General features: G+C 39.4%; 1 protein-coding gene across 6 annotated transcripts in view; it reads right to left on the bottom strand.

Annotated features, from left to right (window-relative positions):
- The window catches only part of WNK2 (WNK lysine deficient protein kinase 2), a 234188-nt gene that overhangs the window by 18855 nt on the left and 193635 nt on the right, over positions 1-21698 (bottom strand). For 5 of the 6 annotated variants that reach the window (XM_069083745.1, XM_069083746.1, XM_069083747.1 and 2 more), the window contains exons 22-26: positions 21437-21513; positions 20643-21334; positions 16896-17110; positions 15035-15232; positions 14086-14184 (exon numbers count right to left, since the gene is read on the bottom strand). In XM_069083745.1, the coding sequence (XP_068939846.1) occupies positions 14086-14184; positions 15035-15232; positions 16896-17110; positions 20643-21334; positions 21437-21513 (1281 nt within the window). The remainder of the gene's footprint in view (positions 1-14085; positions 14185-15034; positions 15233-16895; positions 17111-20642; positions 21335-21436; positions 21514-21698) is intronic. The other variant, XM_069083748.1, reaches the window with a different exon arrangement.

The following is a 21698-nucleotide window of genomic DNA, read 5'->3' as shown; positions in this document are numbered from 1 at the left end:
TGAAGCAGTTAAGTCCCTTGCCCAGGGTCACACAGCTAGGAAGTATCTGATCTGAGGCTGTATCTGAACTCAGGTTTTCCTGACTCCTGGTCCAGGACTCTATACACTGTGCCACCTAGCTGCCCTCTTTTCACTGTACCATGCTGTTTCCTTGGGCAAGACATTTTACTTCCTTGGGTCTTAGTTTTCTCACCTGCACAATGAGAAGGTAAGGTGCAAAGACCCAAGATATCTCTGCACTTTGAATCTATAATTCTTCCTGTCTTTCCTTATGGAATACCACTAAGCTAGGTTTAGTGTCAGAGGACTAGGCTTGGTTATAGGCGCATGCCCACCAATCAAGAAGCACACCTTTATCCCTTACAAAGGAACTACTGAAGCAAATAAGTATATCAGCCCTCTCCTAAAGGTCAAAGGAGGACCCAGTTGGAAGGCCTAGGGAGTCTCAGCAAAATTATCCATTCACTTGTAAAGAGCCCGACAACTTACAATGTACTTTCTATTTCTGTACTTTTTTTAAAAAGAAAATTTTCTTATTGATATCTTCCTTTACATTGCCAAAATTTCCCCTTATTGGCCTCTTCCTCTGCCCTTCCAGAGAGCTATCCCATATATCAAAGAATAGTTTGCTTCTATTGCTATCTTTAAAAATATCTATCTTTAAATAATATATAAATATATTTTAAAAGTAAATTCAAATGTTTAAATTAAAATTTTATTTTTAAATGAGGAGCCAACTTCTCTTTCTTTTTCTCTCCTCCCCTATCAAGAAAACACACTGGCCATATGCATAAAAACGTTTTAAGTTGTACTCTGGGACCATAGATGGGAAGGATTTCTTTACTGTCAATACTTTTAAGAGTAAATAGCTCATACCCATTTTGCAGATGATGAAAGGGAAACTCAGAGAGGTAATATGATTTGAGCACACATTTTCTCTTTGTTGGATTCAAGTGGTCTTTCCATGTCACCATGCCACACCATGTTCTGAGTGCTAGATTTGGGGTCAGGATAATCTTTGCTGCCTCTAACACTTATGAACTGAAGGGTTCAAGGGCAAGAGACTCTCTAAACCTCAGTTTCCTCTATCATGGTGTTGTGAGACTAAATGAGAAAATGTATATAAAGTTGTTATTTTTCTTCTCTTGGTCACTGATGTAGAAAAAAAAGAGGTCAAATCATATTAAGGAAAGCGAGGAAGAGAAAGCAAAAGGGAAGGAAGACCAAATGGCTATATAGCCAAAAAGAAGGAAAATGAAAAAGATGAGACATCTGTCATCACTAAGTGACCGATTGACTCAAGACTCCATACAACTGGAATGTAAAAACTATAAGCAATGTGGTTTAAAGCAAATAATATTAGTAGAAATTAGGGGGTAGCTAGCTGGCACAGTGGATAGAATGCTAGGCCTGAAGTCAAGAAGACTCATCTTCCTCAGTTCCTATCTGGCCTCAGACACTTATTAACTGTGTGACCCTGGGTAAATCACTTAACTGTTTGCCCCAGCTTCCTCATTTGTAAAAATGAGCCAGAGAAGAAAATGGCAAACCACTTCAGTATCTTTGCCAAGAAAACCCCAAATGGTTTTCCATGAAGAGTTAGACAAGACTGAAATAGCTAAACAAGAAGAAATTATACTTCTCCTGCCTTTTGTTTTACCTCCATCATTTGCTAGTCAGGTGGCCTGGGCCTATAAAACAAGGACAGTGGAATAATACAGTCCTCTATTAATGTATTAAATTAATAATTTCATAAACCCTGCCCATGTCACTGGATTGTAGACATTATCAAATGAGGAAGTACAGGAAACCATTTTGTAAGGTATAAAGTGCTATATAAACATAATCATTGATCGCAAAACAAAGAATATGTACGTATATATTATGCAAGGTAACTGAGGAATAATAATAATGAATAATGATGATAATAGTTACTATTTATATAGGACCTATATGCCAGGCACTGTGCTAAGGGCTTTACAATTATTGTCTCATTTGATTCTCACAATAATCCTGGGGGATATTATTATTCCTATTTTACAGATGAGGAAACTTAGACAAACTGTTTAAGTGACTTGGCAGCTACTAAGAATCTGAGGTCACATTTGAAAGCAGGTCTTCCTAACTTCTGGCTGGGCATCCACTGGGCCACCTAAATGCCTAAGAAGGTCTAGGGGAAAAAAACCAACCAAACAAACATACCAAGGCGGGGGTGCGTCGGGGGAATAAGAACTGAGCTAAATGATTTCTATGGTGTAGAAAGTGATGAAATGAAGGTTTTGAGAGAAGCTGGGAATTTGTAATGGCTATTCCTACCCGGTAGGAAGCAGGAGCAGTGTGTGAATGCCTCCATTCCTAAAGAGAGAGATTAGAGATTCAAGACTTCTGTATGTCCTTCGGCTTGAAATGAGAATCTAGAGAATTGAGTACTTAAAACACATAGCAGGCTTTCTAAGAAATAGCCATTAAAAGACATTCAACACAAAATGGACTTGAATTCTGGTGTCATATACTCCTAGGACACAGCCGATTCTCTAGAGGCTCAGACAACAAACATTCCCAGGCGGTGCTAATGAAACAGTGGGGTGGTAGGTACAAAGAACAATTCACATGTTCTATGATTTAGAAAACGCTTTCCTCCTAACCACCTAGCTAGGCAAATAGGGCTAATATTATGCTCCCCTCTCTTCCCCACCTCATTTTAAAATGAGGCAAATCAAAGCTGCTGCATTTTATAGATAAGGAAAACAGAAGTTGAGAGAGGGAAAGGAAATAAGCATTTAGCTAGTGCTTACGTGTTTTGTTTTTTAAACAAATATTATCTCATTCGTGCATTGTGAAGTAGGTGGCCACTATGGCCACTTTATAATTGAAGTGGCCTGAGGATGAGAGCGGTTAAATTCCTTGCCCAGGGTGACAGAGCTAGTAAGCATACCACCCTGGATTTGAACCCAGGTACTTCTGACCAGAGGCTGAGTGCCCTATCCCCTACACCACCACCTTGCCTAGTCTTATGCCTGCAACCCAAACTGTGACCTGAACCAACCCAACATTGCTTTTTTATGAAAGAACATCGAGTATGGATTTGTGGATTCTACTCCTAGCTCTATCACCAACTTGTTTTGTGAATACAGGTAAGTGACTTAGCTTTCTCAGGCCTCAGTTTCCACTTTTGAAAAAGGAAGGGATTAGGCTAGAGGATTTAGTTTTGTCAATCTATCTATCAATGACCCAAGGAAACCTGCATCAGGAAACAGATCGGGTGGTTAAATTTGAAAATTCAAGGCGATCATACTACGGAAAGTCAAAACTTTGGGGACTTCCCCTCAAGGGTACATTCAGGGTGAATGAACTAGAACCACAAACATTAGAGCTGGACTTTAGAGACCATTTACTCCAAAAGTTTTGTGTTCAGGATGAAGAAATTATAGTGCTTTCATTAAAAAAAAAATTGATGAGTAATTTCCAACTAAGACAATGAAGATCATTGTCTTGACTTAAAATTCTTCATTCTTCCTCATCTATTTGTTTTCTTTGACCCAAATGTCCTATTTCTCCTAAATCCTTGTTGACTCAATTAAATTTTTTGTGTACACACGGAACAGCCTCTCCCAGTCCAGCCTGGAAGCCCCAAAGATTTATTTTACCAAGAATGTCTGTTAACACAACAAAATAGTCTACCTAGAATCTCAGAAAACAAAAATTGTCCTGGCATTGACTCTCTGTTTCCAAGTTTACCAATTTTTCTTAAACACTCTTATGATATCTTAAGAGCCTTTAATATAGACCAATGAGTAAATATATCAACAACTGTGAACAAATGGGCCCATATATACACAGAAGTGATCCAAATAAAATCCTTATCTATGATGGGCATTATATAGGTTTAGTAAAGTTGCCTTAATTTATTTAATCTGAAGAAACAGATGAGTAATGGAATGTCTTTTAAAAATGCTATTTTATTTCTTTCCACCATAGTCACAGGACTAATGGTGAGAGGAGGGGAATCCAAGATAACATTTAAAGACGCAACCCTTAATAATTTGCAGTTTGTAGGGAAGTAATTGCCAGTTTATGAAAGCTTCTATGTCAAGAAGCAAAGGCCTGACCCATTGTACCTATGAGTTTACCAACTTTTTCTCCTCTAGACTTTTTGTGAGGAAGAATAACATTTTCCTGAAGCACTGAGAACACGAGGGTAAGAAGTTCTGGTAGGAAAGTTCAGGAATATAACAGGAAAGGGGAACCAGGCTCCCTTCCTTGCTAAGAATCTCAGCAAATCTCAGTGGGGTGGGGGAAGATGCAACTCATTTGGGGATATCAGAGATTAAGAAAAAAATGTTTATTGACTGGAGCTCCCAATCTACTGACTGAACCTCCTAACAAAGTGCAAAGTTAAATTTCGGCTATAGGTGGGAATGATCCCTAACTCCCTATCAGTGAGACACAAAGTGGCATCCAGGTGAGCCACTAGAAGACCTGAATTCAAATCTATCCATAAACACTCACTAGCCATATGACATCTGGGCAAATGATTTAACTTCTATATGCCTCAATTTTCTCATCTAAAAAATGGGCCTAATAATAGCACCTACCTCCCAGGGTTGTTGTGAGAATAAAATGAGAGATAAAAATGCTAGCTATCACAAGATTTTTATGAAAGATATAGATGCCTTTTGATTATCAGGATTAGCAAGAGGGAGGGAGAATCTGAAAGTTATGTTTGGCTTTAGACTTTTGGGCAATAGATTTAGCTGGTTATAGTCTTCCTGATCTAGCAATGAAACGGGTTGCATTCAAATAAGGCTGCATTTCCTGGTTCTTCACACTCTCCAACACTGGACTGGAGAAAGTGGTCTAGATTGGGTAGCCAGGAAATGAAAATTCCTAGGTGGAGACTCCATATGTAAATATACAAGTTAATAATTATTTAATTGTATTGATATACATGTAAATTCTGAGGACAATAAGTCCCCTCAAGTGTTATTTATACTCACTATTCAAAGTTATAATTGTGTAAAATATAGTCCATTTTTTTTCTCTCAACTCAATGGAAATAAATTGCAAATTCGAGTAACACAACATACTTAGGAGGATTCATTATTCACATTAATGGGGACCTGGCTGTGTTAATATACTATAAGGTACTCTACTATTTGGATACAGGCAGCATGATCAAAGTGGAAGAAATTATATATGTGTGTGTATGTATAAACACAGCCATTTAAAAAATACAAATTATAGGCCATATTCAAGTAAGTCAGACTTGAAAAGTCCATACCGTACTCAAACCAAGATGGTATTTTAAAACACACAGAAATAACCACACCGTCTATGCCCACTGTTATATATTTATCTGCAATGAGGAATAGTTTTTGATCCTAGATTTTAAAGCAGGAAGTGACCTCAGGTCATGTTGTCTAACTTCCTTCTGGTGACTATTATTAAACTATTGACCGGGTCAAAATTTTATAGTTTCTTTTTTTTTAATTTGTTTTGCCAAAAGAACCTATAGGACTCACAGATTGAAAATCATCTTTAAAGTAAAGATAGCCACCAAAGCAGGATCATTCTGAAGTCTGACTCTAAGAATAGGTCATGACATTCTAAAATGAGGGTGTTTGATTGGAGTTCTAAGTCTGTGAATCAGATAAAAATTTGTCACTGTTATTTTGTAACTGCAGGTGTCCAGAACAGCTCTCACTTTCATTTCTGAAGTGAATATTGATGATACACACATTCAAGAAATCATGTGTGCGTCACACACACATATGTGTATGCATGTATGTTTATACCAGACATTTAGTAACTTTCTATGGTTGTTTTCTTGAATGACCATCACTTGAAAATTACCAGAAAAAAGGGGAGATGAGCAAAAGTACTACAATACCTCTCCAATTCATTGGGACAGGTCACTGTCTGAGGAAATTGTGCGCTACTTGCTTCCAAACATGGTGGAGAGGGTATGGTGGGGGAGTAGACTAGCAGGTGAATTATCTGAGCTCAGAAAAGAAAACTGGCCAGGTGGTGTACTCTACCGACCTCACTTCTAATTATCTCATACCACCTGGAAAAACGTCCAAAATAGGCATCTTGGCAGGGAATAATGTTTTAATTGAAAATCCCTCCCTATTGCCCCTCCCGCTCCCAATCCAAGGCCATCACTCACTTTCATTCTCTGTACTTAAAATCCACTCTCCAAAGGGACAAGAAAGTGGAGGTTTGGTTATGTACAAATCTGAAAAATACTTCATGGCAAAATTTTCAGCCCACAATGCATGAGCCCAAGCAGTCTGCCATCTAATCTACATGAATTTCTCCATCTTATTTTATACTTCAGAACCTAACCAAAGCTTAATCACTGCTCCAGAGTAAGTAAAGGTGAAGATCTGAACACCATAACTGTTATTTGGCTTCTAGTCAGACAGGGAGGGAAGCAGGAGGGGAGAGAGGAAGAACGGAAGCAAGGGAGAGAGGGAGAAAAGGAAGAGTATAGTGGAAAGGGAATTAGTACAGAACATGGTTAGTTGAAATCCCTACTCTTAACTTACTACCTGTGTGACCAGGGATCATAGGATCAAAGACAGAAAGCCAGAGCATCTAATCCAACTCCATCATTTTACAGATGAGGAAAATTAAGGCCCAGGGAGATTAAAGGAACTGCCCCAAGATCACAGAGGTAGTACATGAGAGTTTGTTGTCTTTCTACTATAAAAATATTACTTCTCTTGGGGGCAAAGCTTTTAACTTCTTTGGCTCTCTCTTCCCTAATCTTTAAAATAGGGATAATAATGCTTTTGTTATCTCCCCATCACAAAGCTATGACAAAGCATTTTGTAAACTGTAAAAAACAAACAAAAAAGTTAAATGAATGTAAATTATTATTATAATTATTAGAAGGGGAGGGAGTGGTGAGAGAAGTGGGCAGACTGTATAACAGCCAAACAGGTCTTTTTTCTTGGAAAGAAAATTTCAGGACAATCACATTAAGTGAATCTGATTTGGGGCTTATTAAAAGCCTGTCCGAATGACACTCTCCTACTTGGATTCAAACAGGAACAGTTCTCTGCAATTTGAACCTTTCCTAACCTTCATGGCGGCAGTACCATTAATTACATGACCTCTTGTCTTTTTCCTATCAATAACTTTATAGTCAGAAACAGAACTGAAAGTGCCACTTCCCAATAATTCCAATAATCATCATCTCAGAGATATCTCCTCCCCTCTAGAATGGAACTTGGAGAAAGGAACAAAGTCCCCCAATTCTTTCCAGTCCATTCTTCTTCTATCACTAATATACTCTAGATAGCTCACTACACAAGAAAAGAAAAATTAAAAAAAAAAAAAGGCCAAACATACAGATACATAAACTTACCAAAATCTTTCCCAGCATCACAGGCCACTGCTAATCCACAGTAATGGCATAGATCTAACTTAGAAACTTTGAAAAGAGGTTTGGATGTGAAATGTATAAAAGCTAGGAAAAAAGTGGAGAATTATATCCAGAAAAAATACAACTTAGTTAAGGGGTAGAAAGATTAGAATTATGACATTATGTATCTATTATTTTGCAAGGTCTTAAGGACAAAAAAAGAAGGCATTTTCCAACTGGCAATAGCAGGAACCAGGATTAGCACTATCAGAAAAAGGAAATCCTTTTTTTTCAATCTAGCATCATGTCTTAAACAAAAATCTTCCTCTTAAAATGAATACCTAAGTACCTAGAAAGATCAGCAGATGAATACTACAAAATCTTTAGGGTCCTTCTTTTGAGACCTTTGGTCAAAAGTTTTTTTTACAAAGGATAATTATCTTATTTTAATATTCCATAATCACAATAGAGAACATTAAAGATCCTACTGTAGCTCTTTCTTCTGGGGCACCTGGAGAGGATAACCTTCAGCAATAACTAAATAATTCCCTGACTTGTGGACTGCAAATCTGACTACCTTATTTATAAGATTAGCAGGAGGGAGATTTTTCTTGCTGGGCAGAAATAGATTACCACCCCACTGCTGTAAAAGGGAAGAGAAACCAGATCCAGATATCCTGGATGTAGTTTCCCAAGTTACATGGACCTAGAAAACAGGGAGGAAAAAAAAATAGTAACATCTACCACCACTAGCAAGTTTGGGAGACAAGTGATGCCAGAATTACAAGAGATTCCATGAAATGTGTCTATGTAGCATTGTCAATGAGGAAATTGTTGCCAACAGAAACTGGTCCAGCACTGTTCAGGCTGGCAGCCTGTCTTATGGCTAGAGTTAAAGCAGAGATTCTTAGTTTTTGGAGACAGCTGACAGCATAGTGGATTCAGGAAGCCTTGAGTTCCAATCAAGTTACAGATTCCCACTAGCTGTGTAACCCTGGGCAGGTCACTTAACTTGTCTTCCTCAGTTTCCTCAAGTGTAAAATGGGGATAATACTAGCACCTACCTCCCAGGGTTGTTGTGAGGATCAAATAAGATAGTATTTTACCATACAGCAGGTGCTACATAAATGCTTATTTCTTTTTCTTCCTTTCCCTCTCCCACTCTTGGGAGTGGTAACCTCTACTGACCAGGTGGATAAATTAAGAATATGTGAGTCCTACTTTTATCCAACCTTTACATAATTAAAAAGCTAAATGACTAGGGAATCTCCTCTCCCAACCACCCTACTCCCATGTCATTGACTTTCATAAAAGTCTCTCTCTTTTGGATGCTGGCAACTAGGTCTCACACAATCTATTACTCTAAATAAGCTGCTCTCCAAATAGAACGACTACTATAAAGAGAAATCTTTAGGTATCAATTATTCAAAAACCAAAGAAAGGTTTTCAGCTAAATTGTTATAATTTACTCAGAAGGACTGCTTTGTAAAGTAGGTCAGGACCTCCAGCCACTCATCCCATTTTGTTTCTGAGCGAGCACAGTTTGTTCAAATATTTGCAAGATGAAGTGTTTGCTGAAGCATGTGGAGAGCAGCAGGGATAACAGTTGAAATACACAGGTGTCCCTGGCCCCCAAGCTCTCAAAGTACCATCTCCACTTAGTACCAAGACAGTACCAAGACTACAGTCCTTGAGTTTGAAAGAAAACCCAAAAGGCCTCCATACAGATACTGCTTCATCATTACAAGGAAGACAACAGTCAGAACTTTCCCCAACTTTTCTACGGAGGGGAAGCATTTCAAACAGTCACTACTAATGAAAAAATCTGCCATTTGTTTATGACATGGAAAGAAAACTGACGAAAATGCAAATATACTTATTGGTCTAAATAACAGCTAAGCACCATAACCAAGCGACAAAATTCTTTAATACTGGAGGAGTCAAACTCAGGCTTTAATCTCATCTCTACCAAACTATCTGTGTGGCTTGGCACACCCCATTTAACTTCCCTCATCTTCAGTTCAAAGTCCCTTTGTGGGCTTTTGGCCAACGTTAAAAAAAAAAGACAATAATTTTATTTTCATAATTAACAGTTATGATAGATAACATTAAAGACCCTACTGTAGCTCTTTTTTCAGGTAAGGCTTCATGAAGGGAGAATGACCTCTAGCGATAATTCAGTGCCCTGAAGAACAAAGCACCACTTGGTCTAGGGCCTGAAGGTTGTATGGGAAGGTGATATGAAAAGTATGAACCAACATGGAAATATAAGATGTAATCAACTCACCAATCTGTGAAATTCTTACATTTCTTAAATCTAATTTTTTCATCTTTTAAAATTCTTAAATTTGGGGAAGCTGGGTGGTGCAGTGACTGGAGCGCTGGCCCTGAAGTCAGGAGGACCTGAGTTCGGGTCCGGCCTTAGACACTTGAGACACTTACTGACTTTGGGCAGGTCACTTAAACCCAATTGCCCTCCAAAAAAAAAAAAAAGCAAAATAAAATATAATTTTTAAATTTAAAATTCTTAAAACAGTTTCTGCATGTAAGCTATCTACTTATGAAGTGGACCTTGAAATACTTCAAGACCTATAGGATCACATCTACTATGGAGTAACACTATGCCATACACAGTCTACAGGCTTGATTTTCATCCCTTCATTTAAAAATCTATTAAACAAAATACAACAAGCCAAGTCCCTGATCTTACACAAAATTCTGCTCTCTGCATTTTCCCAGACAGGTTCTGAAATGTCTGAGCCTCGGAGAAGCCTGGTTTGCTCTTTCCAGTATGTAATTCAGAGGAAGCCCAGCAAGTCTGAGTAAAAGGGGTCTACCGCACCCTTCTTGGCAAAAACTGAGAAGTTGCTGAAGTCTTTCATCTACGCTTCAAATCTCAGGAAATGGCTTTAGACGCCTGACCTTGGGGTGAGAGCTGTCTTGCTAACAAGAGTTGAGTTCATTCCCATTTGTCTATGTTGTTGATTCTCTGCCTCCATCTTTATAGAATCTGTTTGCAATTCTTAGCTGTTCCTACCTGACTCCTTTCTTTTAACTGAAGACTTACTGATGTGGGATCACCTAATATACAGAAGAGTTGGTGATTTCCTTAGAATAATCATAACTCTCAGACTGTGGGACCATACCTACAGATGCATTAGTAAGGCAGGGTTGTTTAAAAATGAGATGTTTGGAGTAAACATAATGTGTACTTCAGAGAGATTAATTTCTGGACTCATATCAAGATACAGAATCTTAGCGTTGCAATAAAACAGAGCAGCTATCCAGTCTAACATCCTACCTTATACAGGAACCTCCTCTCTGATGTACTTCAGAGAGCAACTCTGATTTTTCTTCAACTGCTATGAGAATGATTAAATGAGACATGAATCCAGGTTGATATGGCAAGCACATGTATATACACATAAGAAAAAATAGAGGGGTGGCCAGGTGGCGCAGTGAGTAAGAGCGCCGGCCCCAGAGTCGGGAGGACCCAGGATTGGTTCCAGCCTCAGATACTTAACACCCACACACACAAAAACTGGCCGTGTAACCTTGAGCAAGTTACTTAACCCCAATTGCTTTAAAAAAAGAAGAAGAAGAAAAAAATAGACATTCCCTTAATATGAACCACCAGTAGACTGAAGGATTAGTCAAAGCACTCCCCCATGACTAATCATGGCCAAGCCTCAATGTCTCTGTACCTCAGTGTCACCATCTGAAAAATGGGGACAATTATCCCTAGCTCTCTTGACTAACATGCAAATGTTAGCAACAACAGCTACAACTAGCATTTATATCACAGTTTGCAAACCAATCTCATTTGACCCTCACAACAACCCCTTGAGGTAGGTGCTATTATCACCCCCATTTTAAAGATGAGGAAATTGGGGCATACAGAAGTTAAATGACTTGCCCTGCATCATATATCTAGTAAATGACTGAGGCAATATTTGAATTTGGGTCTTCCAGGTTCTGAGTCCAGTACCATGTATGTGTGTGTGTGTGTGTGTGTATTTTTTTTGCTTTTTGGAGGGCAGTAAGGGTTAAGTGACTTGCCCAAGGTCACAGAGGTAGTGTCCAGTACCAAAGTCACTGCGCCACCATGCTGCCTCAGATATTCGGTTAAGTGTATGGATTACCTTAAACCCAAAGTATTACAAATAAAACCATAATATTATTAACTTAGTCAGGAACATGAGAGAAAGCAAAAGCTAACTAGTAGACTATCAAGTTAGTGAATAGCACATTCTCAACTCGAACATTAGGAATTTCATCACTAGGGTCAACATCGGCTAACCCACAACTTTATTACCCAAATTTGCAAATTATCTATGCCTCTGGCTTTTTTTTTTGGTCTTCTCCCTCTCCCACCTTGCCTGGTTTCTTGTCTAGTTGGTCCCCTTTGCAAGATTAAAGAAAGGGTAAAGGAAAAACAGAGAAAACAAATAATTGATTTCACTAAAGCCTCTCTTTTTCTTTTTTTTTCTTTTGCTTTTTGGAGGGCAGTTGGGGTTAACTGACTTGCCCAAGGTCACACAGCTCGTTTTTGTGTTAAGTGTCTGAGGCCAGTTTTGAATTCAGGTCCTCCTGACTCCAGGGTTGATGCTCTACTCACTGCATTAACTAGCTGCCCCTAAAGCCTTTCTTTTTAGATGCTGCTCTTAACTTATTAATAGTTTATTAGTTCCATCTTTGAAAAAAAAAAAGATTTCAGGAATTAAGAGGCATAGATCATAAGTGAAGGGTGGGAATAAGGAGCCTTTAATTTCCTCAAACCTGAAATATCCAACATATCAGAAACTACTCTTAGCTCAAATCCCTCATCTATTTGAAATAATGGTAAGGATAGCAAGTCTGAGATATTTTGCATTTTCAAATGCAATACCCCCCCCCAAGTACAATAAATGTCAACAACCGGTTGGTACTCCTTTTGATGGAATTCAATTTTCCTTCTGAGGCCTATTGCAAAATCAAGAGTAAAACAGTGGCCCAGGATGGCAAAGGGCTGCTTTTGTTGGAGGTGGAAGGAGGGAGAGATAAAGAAAGGTTCCTCTCATTAAAAAACTCCTACAGTCACTACTACCTCTTTATGCCTTCTTTCTACAACCTGCAAAACTCAAATGAAAGACAATATACGACTATTCCAGACAAAATATATCTAAAGTTCATCAACATCCCGAGTTAGGGAGCAGGAGTCACTGAACTGGAATGAAGTTGGGAGTTTTGAAAGTTCTTTTAAGAGAAGTTTAGGAAAGAGCTAGAGCATATCTGAGTGGTCCTTGTGCCTTTGATCTGTCTCACCTCGATAATGATGAACAATGCAGAAACTCTAATGGGGGACGAAAATCTGGCGTTGATGGGAATGGACACTTCGCTTTAATAGAATTTCTATTTGAGAACATTAGCTAAAGTATCATGTGCAAGTGGCCTCTTGTACCTGACCAGTACAATATATCTTTATTGTACAAGTAAAAATTCACATGCCCCCAACCAGCATAAATGCCCAATAAAAAAAGCTTATTTTTACTTTAAAAAAAAAAAAAAAGCCCAAACCCAATGACTTTGCAATCAATGGCCAATTGTTCTTGAAGCTAAAAATAAAATGCACGTTGTCAAATGATTAAAACAGGTGCACAGTTATTTGAAATGGAGTTATTGAATACTGAGAATACATTTCAAAATATCTGAAGAAAATCTGAATAGAATTTTTATTTCGGAGAACTTTGATGAACTGCTAATTGACTTCATCTCTGAGGTCACATGAGGTTATATCAGAAAATACAACATCTTAAGTGCTCCAGCTAGATGACTTGAGAAGAGGAGGCAGGAGGAGGAATGCGTTCCCTTTGAAGGAATAGCCATATCATTCAATTGAAAATCTTAATTTGGGGGGAGAGGGAAGAGAAGGGAAATGCAAAAAGGAGGAGAATATGGGGGGCTGGGAAATAAGGACACTTAAGCTCTAGGTAGAAAAATACCACCTAGGAAAATGAATTGGGAAGCACCAGCTGGAGCACTGTTCTGACAGCATTTCCACATGCAGGGAGCAGGGGAAAACAGTAGGTAGAAACAGTATGGTGTGTTGTTTTAATACAGCCCTTTTACAGAAGTTATACCCTTCAGTGACCTTCTAGAATTGAATCGGCTCGCTACATGCGTGTCTTCATAACCCAAGCATGTGTGAAAGAGACCATGCGTCTACGAAGGTGGGGTTTTTCTTTTTGTTGTCGCTGGAACTGGGGACAGCAGACATGTATATTTGCCACATTGCAACTGAAAAAATTACTTCCAACATAAAAAAAAAAAAATCCACAAAATACAGAGAGCCGTGGTACGTCTGATATACAATAATTTACCACAAGGCTAGGAGTTAGGGATGAGATCTTCCACACATGCTTTTGGTACCCGGGCATGAGCCAAAAGTGGTGCACAAAAGCTTTCTGTGAGAAATAAAAAGTAATGAGTGGTTGATGATGATTGTTTTTAAAAAAGGAAAGAAAAGAAAAAAAGGGGCGATGTGTGTGTATGTGTTTTAACTAAAAAAAAAAAAATGATTTCAATGGGAAGGGTAGGAGTGAGGGCTAGGGAGTGGGGACAGGGAAAGAAGGCATCCTGGCCAAACATATCCAAGATACTGATGAGCTCAGAAAAGGGGAAAGGGAAAAGAAAGAGATGGGGAGTGATAAAATACAAAAAGAACCAATACAAACAGATGGACAAAGACACAGGTCCACTGAGGAATCTGGTACGAGGTTTGCTACTAGATTTATAGGTCACTCTCTCAGACGTTTGGTGGTAAACCGTCCAGCCTGCAAATGAATATAAAGGGAAGAAAACAAAGAGACACTTATAAAGTACAAATAGCTGTGATTCGATGTCTTATACCATCAGTCAAATCAGCTCTTGTTAGTTAACCATCCACAGCTCCAAGGAGGAGTAAGTTAATCAACCATATATGCAAAAAGGATGTAACAAGAAACAGAAGAGAAGACATAACTCTCAGAGATTAGGCCAGAGAGGGGCAGCATTAGCTTTGGCACTTCAACAGTAATTGCCATGAGAGTTTTCAATATATATGGTGAGATAAGAGAGCCGGGAATATAAGGAGCTGGGTAGTGCTAATGGTTAGCCCACTTCAGGATTATGATACGGCCACTGTTAGAGCAACTGCAGTGATTAAAAAAAAAAAAAATCCCCATTTCAGTATCTGATAGGAAGTTCACCCACCCAGCATTGAAAACCTGTGCCCTAATCCACAGCCCCGCTTTCTGATTCCTTCTACTACAGGAGGACTTGGCTCCACTGTGGGGGTGCTTGTAAATAAAATGATCCGGAACCAGAGGAAGGAACACAGATGGAGAGGTAGCACCTAAATTCCCTCCGTTAAACCTCTGTGGTCTCAGTCAAGCCAACTCAGTAGGAAGCCAGTATCCCACTAGACTTATAAACACCAGCAAAAACCACCCCCCAAATAAGGATTCTGTGCTAATTTAGCTCCTCTGTCAGCTTGATGCAAAGCCTGAATTTTAGAGGGGAGGGAGAAGCCAGCGGATGGAGGTCACTCCTATTCTCCTCTGGGTCAGCAGGAGACTGCCCAGCGACACCGCTGATGTCCTACTTTCCTAGTACATGCTGCAAAAGTGTCAAGCCGCAAATCACCTTGGCCTTGCGCTCCGCCTCCTTCACTGGCTAACCCGGAACAGATGTCAGAAGACAGAGAGGCTTTGACAGAGCAGGGCTGCTGTGTCTGTACTGCCTTTCCGAACGTGCCTGAAGCTGAGGAAGTGACTGCGGTGGAACCAGGCCGCGCTTTAGCGGTGTCTTTAGAGGGAGAACCTCTGCAGTCTGACAAGTTACCTATGGCGGGGAAGAAAGTTGCAAAAGGTGCTATGAGAGAGCCGGGAGCAGACACTTGGCGCTACAGGACCATGTGCGGGCCTCACCTAGGGGCCTTATCCCAGGTTCTGCAACCCCCTCAACAAAGGGGTGGAGGGTCTAGCCGAGGGTTACGCCCTTCCCCACGTGATCCTAGATGAGACCCTCAACTCCTCTGCCTGAGGTGCTGTATTTATTATAATGGAGATATACCCACCGGACCACCTGCCATATACTAATGTTAGGAGGAAAAGTGGAGAAAAAAATTCTTAATGTGAAAATGCAGTATTAATTCACATCATGGTGCTAAGAAAGTTAGGTGCCGTTAACAATTAGGCTGGGAAATCTTAGTACTTCTAGAGAAGGAAGTCTAAGCACAAGCAGACTGCTTATCACTATAATTAGTCTTCTGTAAGATGGACCACAATTTGCAATGGAAATGAATTCATTCAGAGGGGAAATGTATAATAATGACATAAGGAATATTAAAGTAAAAACACAGCTTTCCTTCCAGGTGCTTTGAAATCCTCTTGGATTTACATTCGCCACATTCCCCGCACAGACCATACAGCTTCCTGAAAACTCCTTGCTATTGAATGCAATCCTGATTACAGACTGGTCAGCAGTAGCAGGAGAAATCCTCACACACCGTCCCCCTTAGGGCCAAACCCTAATTGTAACTCCAAACTGGTGTTCCTCTCTCTCTCTCAAATCAACTCCAAAGAATTTCTTTCTTTCTTCTTTCTTTCTTTCCTAATTCAATTCCACCTATATATTAAGCATTATTGTTAGACAAGAAAAAGTAAAAACAAAGCAAAAACACCACCAAATTCAATTCATGTGACTCATGATCAAAACATTTCAGCTGCTAATCACGTTTAAAAAAATTGATCAGAGGAAACTAAACTCCAATCACAGGTCAAGCTTAACATCAGGACTCACAGTGGGATATTCAGGTCTCATGACAAGGATCAGTCTTCTAACATCACATCATCGAATCATTAAAATATATTAAAAAAAAAAAAACCCTCCTTTTAAGTAGGAATTATTCATTCTTGGTATTTATAGTCCCAGCACCCAGTATGGTGTCTGGCACTTAGTAGGGGCTTAAATGCTCATTGACTAATTAACTCAGGGGTTTATCCAAAGCAATTATAGGGAAACAGCAACACCTGCTTTCCTCCCCACTGGATCCAGCCTCAGAAAACCAACTGTGGCCCTTTCTCACTTCAGTAAACCCACCCACCCCTCAACCCTAGTTTGGGCCAGAATTTTTGCAACAAAGAGAAACATGTCTATTCATAATCTGGAGCTGTTTCAGTGATCCACAAAAATCTGGGTCTCCCCTCTAATCATTCATTCTTAACCTACCCCTACACTCTGTGACTTCTGAAATGAAAAGGAAACAAAACAAAACAAGAAACAATTAAAAGGCCTGTAAGGGAACAGTAACCTAGGCCAGAATTTTCCACTCTCTGTCACAAGACATAATGGAGAATGAATATCCTTGGCCTAGTTTGTAGCCAGAGGATATGGAGGGAGGTGTAAGCTAAGGATACACGGCACTCTTCTCTCCCCCACCACAAATGCCCATCAGAACACCATTAATCTTTCAAGTTCTCCATGAAGCAAACTGTTTGCCTACTTGTATTGGATGCCACACTCTTTAACTGCTGCACCAGAGGATTTAGCAGCTTCCCAGCTTTTAATTTATTTTTGCTTGTCCTCCTTCTCCGACCACTGGGAGGAGCGGTATGAAAGAACCCCACGCTGGGAGGTAAGGGTTTGCCCAGGCGCAGGTACAAAGCTTCAATTTCATTCTTCTGCTGAGTTTGCAGTTCTGAGATCTCTTTCAGATGTCTGATATGAAAAATAAAGGAGAAGAGAAGGGAGAAAAGAGGAAGAAGGAAATGTTAAGTTTTTTTGTCTAACCCCCGAGCGTCTTGAGAATACAGCAATTTTGTGTAAGAAAAAAAATGCCAGGTCTCCTCCAAGTACCTGGCTTCCCCCTCCACACCCAACACACTGTTATTACATATTCGACATCTTCTGGGTTTATTTACTGAAAATTAATAAACTATGCTTGAAAACAAGCTACATTTAAAACCTGGTAGGAACTACAGTCAAACGAGAGAATTCTTAAGGTTTTTTTTTTTTTTATTAAGAATTGATCTTCACTTGGGCGGCACAGTGAATAGAGCACCGGCCCTGAATTCAAATCCGACCTCAGACACTTAACACACAAAAAAAACTAGCTGTGTGAACCTTGGGCAAGTCACTTAACCCCAATTTCCCTCTGAAAAGCAAAAAAAAAATTTTGATCTTAATTTTTTTGTTGTAACTATCAAATCAAAAAAGCATCATCATAGGAAATCATGGTGATAATTTAACACATTGAACGCGTTGTAAAAGTTCCAATTTGGATATGTGATTTGCTCTTGTTTGTTTTTTTCACTTGTGTCTGACTCTTCATGACTCCATTTGGGGTTTTCTTGCCAAAAATACCAGAGTGGTCTGATGTTTCTTTCTCCAACTAATTTTACTGAAGAGGAATTGAGGCAAATAGGTTAAGTGACTTCCCCAGGGTCACACAGCTTAGTAAATGTCTGAGGTCCCATGAGTCTTCCTGACTCTATCCACTGTACCACCCAGCTGCTGCCACTTTGGATTACATTTTTTTTTTAAAAAGTTACTTATTTTGTTCAGTTTGGAATTATAATAAATTGGATTCATACTGTGGTATTCTGGCCCGATACATTAAAATCTACTAGTTATCTGATGCAACCTTCGTGAAAACACAGGCAGGCAAACAAACATATATGAGAGGCAGCATTGTGGAGATGGAGCTATAAAAACCTGAATGCATATGCTACCACTTATTAGCTGCAAATCTCTATGCAAGTCACTGGAGACTCTGCCCTTCAAGTAGTTCTACATCTCCAACACCACAAGTCTATGTAAGCAGAGTGATTTGGTCGGCCTCCCCAGTCCTCACCCCAAATCACCGATTCTTTCTTATCCCTATACCTCTCTGGGTATAGTTAAATAAATTTAGTCAAATGAAGAGGAGAGGTGAGTTGGAAGGCATAGTAAGGAAACCTGGAAAAATAAATCAATGTCATGACCTGGAGAAGAAAAAAAAAAGCCCTAAGATGTCATTTATTTCAGTTTATCTATGCTACGTATCCAACACTTGCTTTACTCCGTATGAATTTCATAGAGTACAATGAGGCAAGAGATGTGACTAAAACCATTTTGAATACTTAAAATATTGTAGAAATTAGTCTTAAGAATGGGAACTAGCTCCCATATTGTAGCTGATGGATGTCAGGCTACTGTCATCCCAGCCAACACCAACAACGGGAAGAAGATGACCTGGGGTTATTTTGTGGGCTGCCAGATTCTCTGTTCCTTCCCACAAAGCTGCTGATGTCCAGATTCCTTCCCTGTCCAATTCTTTTCAGGATTTATAGCAGTTTTATAGACAATAATGACAGGAAAGTATCACACTAAAAACAGATGGGTTCCACGTTACACCACACCTTGACATGACCACAGATCAAAGATTAAGGATCTTGGGTCCACCATTCCACAATCAATACTGAGAAAGAGAATCATGTAAATGAGAAGCCAAAGGAACTACAGGGCTAACATCTTTAATTTACTGCTTAAAACAAAATGCCAATTTGGTTATAAACGCAGAATACTTGTCATCTGATTGGCAGTGTGATTTCCAATATGAAAATGCAAGTCTTGGTCCCATTCCTGGTGACAATACTAATCCTTGTGCATATCATGAAGGGTCATTCAATGGCTGTAGAGAATGGAGATATCCTCTTTTCCTGCATGTGGATCTTTGGGGCTTGCTACAACTACCCCTCCCCCTCAATTATTCTTTGGATACAGCAAAGAGAAAGTGAAGCTTCTATGTTTTAAAACAAAACTTATTCTGCCGATCTTAGAGAAATTGCTTTCTTTTTCCTTAGTTGAAAGTGAAACAAGATTTATGCTTGCAAACCAAGGTAATTTTAAAAAATTACATTTTCTATAACAAATTCTTGCAAATCCTGCCTCCTTTAAAAAACAAACAAACCATCATTTAGAGGGATTTCCCTCCAAGCTTGGGAATCAATATATAATAAAACTTCTATTTTACAACTAATATCTGCTCATATGAGTGCCATATTCCAAAGATGATGGATCTTATATACATAAGTATAGTCTTCCCATGAACTGTTTAATAAAAGATGAACTTCAGTTATATTCAAAATAGTTCTAGGGTGAAGTATATTTTAATGTAGCATAATCATTTGAAAACTGACATTCCCCAAAGCTTTGTCATTTACTATCTATTCTTCTCTGTACATTTTCTTCTTTTTTTCGGAATACATCATGTCTTCTACTTTCTGTCACCTCTAATAAAATAACTTACAAATCTATATCTCAAAGCCTAGCCTCTTACATACTCTGCAGGCTCCTATTTCTAATTGTCAGAATGACATCCCTAGGGGTGGCTAGCTGGCACAGTGAATAGAGCACCAGCCCTGGAGTCAGGAGGACCAGAATGACATCTCTACCAGGAATGCCACACCCCCAAACTCATGATCCAAATTGCTCTTAAAACTAGTTCCCTTTCTGAACTACTCCATTTCTGAGAGTGGCACAAATTCTCCTCTCGCCTGTCTGGTAACAGTCTTTTATACTGCCCTTTTCTTCTTCAAATCTCTGTATCTGAACTGTCATTAAGACATTATCTCTTCCTTAAAAAGTCTCTCTGATTTACTGATTCCTACCACAAGCTTCAAAACCTGGATTATTTTAAAAGCCCTCTTTATCCTGCAACTATCAGATTAGTCAGTATAGAACATTATTTTTTATCAGGTGGGTTCCTTGCTCAGCAAATTAAAATGGCTTTCTACTGCAATAAATTATATTAGTTACTTTTTAATGATATTAAATTTTTTCCCTCTACTCTGTCTATCCAATTATCTTCCACCTCTCCAACCTATGCCCTCCATTCCAGCCAGACACATTCATTGTTTTCTGAATATGTCATATTTATTCCCACTCTTGTCGGTGCTGGTGTTCTACCCAAAGTGGCTTCCCATTTTTCCTTCACCTTTATGAACCCTTTACATGCAGTATAGCCCAAGGAGCTCAGTGTAAGGTAGGTGGGCAAGAGGGGGCACTTAGTTTACAGGTATTCTACATACATGTGTATGTAACTTCTCCACATATTTTTGTGACATTTTCTACTGCCAATGGATTGTCACCTGGACCATAATTGGTTTGGACTTTGATGCACACTGCAGTGATCTTCCTACATACCCCCATGGAGACAATGCCCTCTTACAACACACATATGGCCTTAACAATAGACTGTGACACCTACTTCTCTCTCAGACTTTGCAGCTCCTTTTTAATGTCAGCGTCTTCAAATTCAGAGTCATTGTCACTGCTCACATAGGAGGACTGGGAATGGAAAGAGGTCACACTAATGGTCGGGATTTTCATTCCTTGACTTTTACTGGGAGAATCAGAGCCCAGAGACCCAGTCTTTCCTGATCGATGTAAGAGGGCTGCAGCTGCTTTCTTCATGAAGTCACTGGCTGTGCTGCTACTGGGCAGAGAGGATTGCTTCTGGATGGAGGTTTTTCGTCTTAGGCATTCGTCCCCCGAATCACTAGAAATGGGCTCACCCGCTCCAACTTCAATTGAAGATGCTGTCTGCACACGCCGAACAGTCATCTTCAAATCAGGGCTGGAAGGAAGCTCATCCAAATAGACATCGGGAGGTGCAGAGTACCTTAAGCACTGGGGTGATGCCAGAGTTAATTCATCTTGTGTGCTGACAACAGAAAATCTGCCAATAGTTTTGGCTGGTGTGCCAATGTCATCTTTTTCTATCTGCTTTTGATGGGAACCAGAATCAAGAGAACTGTGTCTCTGAAGGTTACTTAGCTGTCCATCTGTTGTGAACGTCTGTGTCAGAGTCTCCATAGGCTTAATTAAGATTTCAGGCTCAATTTGATCATCCCTTTTTGAAGTCTCCAGATGTTTGGTGACAACTGAAGGGGGGATGTCCTTAAGAGGAGAAAAAACAAACAGAGAAATGAAGAGAAAGAACTCAAAAGTGGAGCAAACCCCACCAACACAAGGCAAGGACCATCTAAAGAGTTTTGTTACCTGAAGGTTTTGTGTTGTGCTTGAGAGGGATGTTGAGCAACCATGGGAACTTAACGAGTCACTGAGAGATGGCTCCACTAAATTAAAAAGAAAAGCTTACTTAGAACATACAACAAAGGGAAAAATGACTAGCTTACAGCTCAACCATTCAATTGGAAACATCTGGGCTTAACCAGAAAATTCTTCTATGTATAAAGATACAAAGCAGCTGGACAGAAAGACAAGATTTCTTTTAACATAGCTAAAACAAATGAATTACCAT

This window comes from Petaurus breviceps, unplaced genomic scaffold (assembly GCF_028583685.1).
Source record: "Petaurus breviceps papuanus isolate PSGF00001 unplaced genomic scaffold, PetGlider_PUasm1.0 174, whole genome shotgun sequence".
In the NCBI taxonomy this organism is placed as follows: domain Eukaryota; kingdom Metazoa; phylum Chordata; class Mammalia; order Diprotodontia; family Petauridae; genus Petaurus; species Petaurus breviceps.
This window is presented reverse-complemented; position numbering and strand designations above follow the sequence as displayed.